This window comes from Notolepis coatsorum (genome assembly GCF_963971535.1).
Source record: "Notolepis coatsorum genome assembly, chromosome: 2".
Taxonomy (NCBI): domain Eukaryota; kingdom Metazoa; phylum Chordata; class Actinopteri; order Aulopiformes; family Paralepididae; genus Notolepis; species Notolepis coatsorum.
In genome coordinates, this window is record NC_140166.1 from 215038087 (window position 1) to 215046954 (window position 8868).

General features: G+C 46.4%; 1 protein-coding gene across 1 annotated transcript in view; it reads left to right on the forward strand.

Moving 5' to 3' along the window:
* Window positions 1-8868, forward strand: part of brf1a (BRF1 general transcription factor IIIB subunit a) — a 182562-nt gene that overhangs the window by 156703 nt on the left and 16991 nt on the right. Inside the window, exon 16 of the mRNA XM_084308841.1 lies at window positions 1656-1921. Within this exon, the coding sequence (XP_084164967.1) occupies window positions 1656-1921 (266 nt within the window). The remainder of the gene's footprint in view (window positions 1-1655; window positions 1922-8868) is intronic.

Genomic DNA, 8868 nt, shown 5'->3' on the forward strand with positions numbered 1-8868 from the left:
ACTACGGCCCGCCACACTAACACACTACACACTAACACACTACACACTACACACTAACACACTACGGCCCGCCACACTAACACACTAACACACTAACACACTAACACACTACGCCTCACTAACACACTAACACACTAACACACTACGCCTCACTAACACACTAACACACTAACACACTAACACACTAACACACTAACACACTACGCCTCACTAACACACTAACACACTAACACACTACGCCTCACTAACACACTACGCCTCACTAACACACTAACACACTAACACACTAACACACTAACACACTACAGCCCGCCTCACTAACACACTACAGCCCGCCACACTAACACACTAACACACTAACACACTAACACACTAACACACTACAGCCCGCCTCACTAACACACTAACACACTAACACACTAACACACTAACACACTACAGCCCGCCTCACTAACACACTAACACACTAACACACTAACACACTACAGCCCGCCTCACTAACACACTAACACACTAACACACTAACACACTACAGCCCGCCTCACTAACACACTAACACACTAACACACTAACACACTACAGCCCGCCTCACTAACACACTAACACACTAACACACTACGGCCCGCCTCACTAACACACTACTCACTAACACACTACGCCTCACTAACACACTAACACACTAACACACTAACACACTACGCCTCACTAACACACTAACACACTAACACACTAACACACTACGCCTCACTAACACACTAACACACTACGCCTCACTAACACACTACGCCTCACTAACACACTAACACACTAACACACTAACACACTACGCCTCACTAACACACTAACACACTACGCCTCACTAACACACTACGCCTCACTAACACACTACGCCTCACTAACACACTACGCCTCACTAACACACTACGCCTCACTAACACACTAACACACTAACACACTACGGCCCGCCACACTAACACACTAACACACTAACACACTACGCCTCACTAACACACTAACACACTACGCCACACTAACACACTAACACACTACGCCTCACTAACACACTAACACACTAACACACTACGCCTCACTAACACACTAACACACTAACACACTACGGCCCGCCACACTAACACACTACAGAAAAAGGTACCGCCCGCCACACTAACACACTACAGAAAAAGGTACCGCCCGCCACACTAACACACTCGCTCAAGTTGGCTCAGGCTCTCGGAGCTCGACTCGTAGCAGACGGTCAGCCGGCCGGTCATTATGTCCTCTATGTTTAATGAGTACATGGATGTTGCCCCTCCCCTTGACGTCGCAGGCTTTGGCACGGCGCGGCCCCTTTGTTGGGCCCCCGACATCTGTTCAGCGTTTTTTTTAACTAGACGGGTGAACTGCTCTGGAACGGGGGGCGTCTAATGAGAGGTTTTGACGGCACCGACCCAGCCAGCCGTGTGGCAGAGAGATGATAAAGCCGCTTGTCATGTGTGACTAAACGAGCGCCATTTGGCGGTTATCGTTCAGGCTGAAGCGTCTGATTAGCATCCGTCGTTGATTAGCTGCGAGGTCACGGTGGATCGTGCGGGGTGATCGTTGAAAATGACTTGATTCTCTTTCTATCCCCCCCCCCCCCCCCCCCCCGTGCGCAGCCCAGGGGACCCTCGAAAAAACACGCCCCCATCCGGGCCAACACCGCCGACGAGGCCATCGAGAAGATGCTGGAGCAGAAGAAGATCTCCACCAAGATCAACTACGACGTCCTGAAGGACCTCAACGTCAAGCCGCCCTGCGCCAGCCCGTCGCACCAGCTCCAGCCCAAGAAGGAGGTCGTCCCCCAGAAGCTGGCGGGCCGCTATCCCAAGCCCCCCATCGGTGGCCTCAGTCTGAACACGCCTCTCAGCACCCTGGGCAAGAGGTAGGTCGGTGGATTACCTGCTAGGAGTCCTGGCTGCTTGAAGCCTTTTTACAACTCATCCGCGTTTCCGGGTTCCCGTTTTGCACTCTGATTGGCCAGGTCATGTGACATGAGCGCCAATCGTGGGACGGCATGTTTCTAAGTTGGTTAAGGTTAGAGTTTGTCTTAGAGCATGGCGATAGAACGCCAGGTAGTTTGCAGGCTGTTCGATGCGGAAATGGGCAAACACGCTATTGGGCGCACATGTCACATGACCTGGCCAATCAGAGCGCCGGAAACGCAGATGCGTTGTAAAAAGGCTACACGCGTCCTGGCTATGTATAGTATATTGGACAACAGGTTGGTGGATGCATCACTCTGTATGGACCTGGCTGTGTACAGTATAGTATATTGGACAAAAAGGTTGATGGATGCATTACTCACTAGGAGTCCTGGCTATGTACAGTATAGTATATACAATATAATATACAAATTAAATCAGTGATTCCCATAAAAGTATGTAGGTTTACCAAACTGATGAGAGTAATGTATGAAAGCGTGTTCCTTGTGTCTAGTGTGTAGAGTTGTGTGTATCGGCCTCCTGCCTGCCAATCACCACACATAACCCCAGAGTCCTGCGGGAGACGCTGTACAATTCATTTCCATTTTTATTTATGCTTCATTCTGCTCATTACTGCTCGTCGCCACATGAATCTGCTTCGATCTAACTAACGCATGCTGGCTTGTACGAGAGGACAAGGCCATCAGAATATGTATTTGTTCGTCGGGATGTCTTTTAGCTCGAAGGCCAGTCTTCCAAGAGTCCATATATTACAATCATTAACATACATCTACACGAGTATTTATATGACAGGATTGTAATATTGCGGGGTAGTAGTTGGCACTGCTACCACACGGCTATTCTTTTTTAAATTTGAATGGTGGCAATTACAATCTCTGTTCAAAGGATTTTCTGCACTTTGCTGTTCCCAAAGTCCGAACAGAATTGGGAAAGAAAGCTTTTAGGTTTTCCGCACCTACTGCATGGAAGTTTGGTAACACTGAATGTATTTAAGGCTATATGGTGAAGCCTATTGTAACCACGTTTTCTTTGTGCAAATGTTTTATCTGACCATTTTGTAACGTTACTTTTATCTGTAATGTCTGTGTTTATTTTGAAACGTTGTGTTGCTGCTATTCTTGGCCAGGTCTCCCTTGTATAAGATATCCTCAATCTCAATGGGACAAAACCTAGTTAAATAAAAATAATTTATAATAATAAAAATAGAAGGTCCGGGGTTCGAACCCCCGGCAGGAGGCCTTTCTCTTTTGCTGGATAGATGGATGGAACTTTTTTTTAAGTTCACATGGTTTCCCTCCAGACACTCCGCTGTCCTCCCACGCTATAAAAGACACGCTAGACTAGACGCGTCCTCCTGCCACTGTCCTTGGCCAAGGCACTGGCATTAAAACTGGAATTGGTCCCTGGGCGCGCTGCACTGTGGGCGCGCTGCGCTGTGGCTGCCTGCCCACCGCTCCGAAATAGTCAGGATGGGTTTAAAGGACAGAGGATACATTCCTGGTTTATGTAAACGCACTGAAGAGGCAAACGACAAGCTTCCTTTCCTTTCATCACTGTAATATTACAGGATGGTATCGTTACAGGATACTACAGTATTTGATGCAGTAGCCGTTTGCTATTCGGTGGGGCATGAAGCCTCCTTCCTGCCATGTTGGAGGAGTGTTGTGAAGCCTCCTTCCTGCCATGTTGGAGGAGTGTTGTGAAGCCTCCTTCCTGCCATGTTGGAGGAGTGTTGTGAAGCCTCCTTCCTGCCATGTTGGAGGAGTGTTGTGAAGCCTCCTTCCTGCCATGTTGGAGGAGTGTTGTGAAGCCTCCTTCCTGCCATGTTGGAGGAGTGTTGTGAAGCCTCCTTCTTGCCATGTTGGAGTGTTGTGAAGCCTCCTTCCTGCCATGTTGGAGGAGTGTTGTGAAGCCTCCTTCCTGCCATGTTGGAGGAGTGTTGTGAAGCCTCCTTCCTGCCATGTTGGAGGAGTGTTGTGAAGCCTCCTTCTTGCCATGTTGGAGGAGTGTTGTGAAGCCTCCTTCCTGCCACGTTGGAGGAGTGTTGTGAAGCCTCCTTCCTGCCATGTTGGAGGAGTGTTGTGAAGCCTCCTTCCTGTAGGGCTGTCCCCGACTAAGGATTGGTCGACTATAATCTTTTTTTTTAAATTTCTTAAATTTTTTTTTTTTTTTTTGTGTATCATTCCATTTGGGCTGTGGGGGTGCTTAATGTCTGAAGGATTCGACTGAAGGCTTCTTGTCCTCTGCAAAAGCATGCAATTGGTCCACTGATGGATACGTCTTGATATTTGTCTAGTCTAGTGTGTTCATTAGATGGGTGAAATCCTCTTTCAGTGCCTCTGTGCCTGTTTTCTTAGGCAGTTAGCCTCTGGTATGCGTGCCATTAGCGTTAGCCACGCTTCTAGGCCTCTTTTCTTTTGGAAAGAATGAAAAAAAATAATAATAATAATAATAATATTATATATATATATATATATATATATATATATATATATATATATATTTTTTATTTTTTTATATTCGACTAAGAGGTTGGCTGGTCGACTACGGCTCCTTTCGACCGATTAGTCGACTAATCGACTAATAGGGGTCAGCCCTACTGCTCCGACAGGATTTCCTCTGGCTGCTACCAACCCCACCTCCCCACCCCTTCCTCCTCCCCTTCCCCCTCCCCCTCCTCCTCTTCCTCCCCTTCCTCCTCCTCCTCCCTCACAACAGACATTCAGACGTGATCCACACTGAGCCTTTCTGCCATATTTAATGTGCTTTCTACGGCTTGGGAGCAAAGCAGTCTTTCTGTTTGCTGGATGCTGGAGAAATTGGTTTTTCCTATGGCTCTGTTCTTTTTTTTTGAATTTTTTTATAAACCTCTCTCAGTAAATGTTGGTTTAGGTATCGTCTTGAAGGTTTATGGGAGCCATATAGAAGCAGCTGTTGGGTGATTAGGGGGGGGGGTGCACTCTACTGTGGTTGGTATAGCTGTGTGCATCTGGCAGTAGTTTGCTGGTCCTCCATAAAACCCCGTCCTCCACTCCTGGGGATGTTTCAATTCATTGGGTGGTAGAGACCCACCCGGTAGTGGAGTTAGGGACTGTTTACTGTTCATTACAGTTAAAAGACTAATAATTCGGCTCCATTATCTCCTCACATGTTTACGGGAACAAGGTGTTGAAAAGGGATTTGCTGGATCAGATAAGAGCCCATTAAGCAGGAGGCAAGAATGAAATGTAAAAGTAACCCGTATAGGGTTTTGTCTAAAAGTGATTAAAAAAAACTGTTTTATAGGGGTGTAACGATCCGACCTTACTTCGATTCGATTACGATTCTTCAGGCAACGATTCAATGCATCATGAAATCTCTTCATTTGACCACGATTCGATTCGATAAACTTTCGATAAATGTTTTATTAATCTTCGATAAATTTTCGATCAGTTAATTCCCCCAAAAAATTTGAATACACAAATGTGGCTGGGGGAACTGATTCACTCAGCATGAATGGACTATAGGTCAATAAAAACAATACACACAAAAAAAAACATTAAAACATTTTAATTTTGATTATAACCGATTCTAACATATTCAAATCGATGCATCGAATCGAACACATTAGAATCGATGCATTTTGATTAAGCGATGCATCCTAATGTTTTATTATTAATTGTGACTTGTGTTGTGTGCTGTGTTTTATAGACCAATTTGAGTCACTCCCTAGTAACTTATTTAATGATTATTTCTTCTCCCTGCTGTGTTTCTGGGTGTAGCCTACCGGCGGGCCCACAAGCAGTCTACCAGTAATTACAGTTCATTCTACCAGGATATATTTACATTCAGCCATTTAGTCATTCAGTTGATGATTTGATCCCAAGCGACGTACAGATTGTGAACAACAAGTCAGTAGGAGGCGATACACCTGAATGAATGAATGAATGAAAACTTTATTGAACAGATTGCAGAATGGGTACAATACAGTACGGCTCAATACACGGAATTGTTATTAAGGGAATGCAGACCAGAGAAAGACGTTTGCCTTGTTTACATCAGGGTCCCCCATTTTCAATTCATAGTGACATTTATGACATACACAACATACATGACATCATGACATTTATGGCATAGGGACATACATGACATACAGGTATAGAGTACTGTTACATTTGTGACATATACGATATGCAAATATACAGTACTGTTACCCATAGATCCTAACAGAGAATATATACATATGATGGGGAGGAGACTGTACATTAGGAGGGGGTGGGTGGGTGGGAGGAAAAAATATACATACGGTGGGGAGAGAATATATACATACGGTGGGGAGGAGACTGTACATTAGGAGGGGGTGGGTGGGTGGGTGGGAGAAAATATATACATACGGTGGGGAGGAGACTGTCTATTAGGAGGGGGTGGGTGGGTGGGTGGGAGAAAATATATACATACGGTGGGGAGGAGACTGTCTATTAGGAGTGGGTGGGGGGGGGTTTGGACCTCTGGTGGCTAAGGGTAAGTGATATTGTTCAGTGAGCGAGTGCTACACTCTTAGTGCATAGTAGTATATACATATTAGCATAGTAGGTGGTAGTATAGGCATAGTATATAGTAGATGACGGTATGGACATAGTAGCAGAGTAGGTAGTAGAGCTGTCCCCGAAGCCTGTTTTTGGGCTTCGAACTTCGCCAGGGTTTTTCGAAGTGACGTTCGAACCTTCATTTTTAATCATGCATCATAGCACTGCTGCCTCACAGCAAGAAGGTCCTGGGTTCTAACCCCAGCAGGGGGCCTTTCTGTGTGGAGTTTGTGCATGTTCTCCCTGTGTTTGCGTGGGTTTCCTCCAGGTACTCTGGTTTTCTCCCACACCATGAAGACATGCATGGTGGTAGGCAGGGACTACAGATGAAAACTAGCTCATTAGCCCATTCTGGCACATTTACATTGATGTGGAAACTGAAGATGTTCATTAATGTGCACTGTCCCTGGGTAAAAAAAAAATATATATATATATACAAAATTTAAAATGAATTTTTCTGGTTCAGTACTGTCGAGTCTTGACTTTAGGCACATAGCGCACATTTACGCATTAACGTAGCGCATATTGCTGCGGTTAATTACTGGTCACGGAAGGCTTCAATATCATTTGGATGGTAATCCATTTTGCAAGCTTAATTAACGTGCGTAACATACCTGTGTAACGTGAAGTAACTTGTGTTCCGCTGGGAAGTTCAGCATCACTGCATACACTTGGTTTAATCCAAACGTCCATTCTGAACCATTGTATTATGAAATGAGACGTCCATTCTGAACCATTGTATTATGAAATAAGACTGGTCAGTGGGAGTCACTCGACTCTCTTTTTCGCATGATTGATTAATTTCCTGATAATGTACTGGACTGTTGTTGTCCTGTGTTCGCGTGTGACTTTCAAATTATTGTGATATAATTTCTGATATATATCACATTCTGATATATATATTTTGTATAAAATAAATTTTTAAAAATGAAAGCGGAAATTGAAAAATAAAAACTAATTAAAAAGCGGAGGTTCGAACCCATTAATTAAGATTCGAACACCAACGTTTGTTAGGGCGACAGTGGCTCAGGAGGTAGAGCGGCCGTCTGGTAATCGGAAGGTTATCGGTTTGATTCCGCCTCCTCCCGGGCAGGGGGCGTCGACGAAGTGTCCTTGAGCAAAGACGCTTAACCCCCAAAACCGCTCTCGATGACCAGGTCGGCACCTCGCACGGTCGCCTCCACCGTCGGTGTGTGGAGAACGCGTGAGTGAATGTGAGGCTGATAAGTTGTAAAAGCGCTTTTGGATAAAAAAAAGCTGTTATATAAATGCAGTTCATTTACCATTGACTTGGTGTCGGCTGATGTTGACAGTATCAGCGGTTATAAAAAGGGATGTCGGGGGAACTCTGTTGTGTTCGACCTAGAAGTCCCGACCACATGGCGTCACGAACGACGGCACTGAACCACTGATGGTGAGGACAACGCAGAGCAGGAGAGCTGCTGTCTGTGTCTGGGCTCAGGGCTCAAAGGCTACAGGCAGGCTGGTTAAATCTCTTCCTTGGAAAGCGGCATCATCACCTATGAATGAAGGAGAATCTCTGGTTACATGTTTTTTCTCATCCTGTTCTGGGAAATGGGGGTGGGGGGGCGCAACTTCCTGTGTTTCTTAAGAATGAGACATGCTCTTTCGCCCCCCCCCTCCCCCCCCCCCTTGCATTTTTAAAGTACATGTCTCTCGCGTCAATGAATCATTGATGTGCATCCCTGTTTGTGAATCATTCATTGTACACTTTCAACAGAACCCCCCCCAACCCACCCCCCCCCCGCCCCCCCCCCCCCCCCCCCTCCCCCCCCCCCTTCTGAATATGTTCGCTGGGAAAAGAGGCGGCTTTAGTTTTTAGAAAGTCCGGTCCATTTGTCTGCTGAAAGAGCTGAGCCCCTGCACTTCACCTGCGTCTCAGAAGAAAACCCTCCTCCACCCTCTCGCCCGTTAGTCCAGTACAAAACCGCCCCGCTGCGTTATAACGACACGCCGGCGATCTCTCGTTCCCACGGGACGGACGGACCGTGTCAGACGTGACGTTGGGAACGACGCGGGGAGAGAGAAGGAAGAGGAAGAGGAAGAGGAAGATTGAAAAGAAAAACTCCCCAACGGTGACCGTTGAGTGCAGAGGAAAAAGGGCCTCTTTCAGTCGGGGGGGGACGGTGGAGACCGTTGCTCTGCGCCCTGAAAAGGTTGTTGTATGGGTTTATTGAAAAGGAGAGAGAGAGAGAGACACGGTGACGGGGGAGAGACCCCGGGAAGGAGGAGCGCGGCTGACAGTGGGGCCATTGTGCCTCGTTCGGAGGCCTCTCAGAGGGGCCACACTGACTCATTGT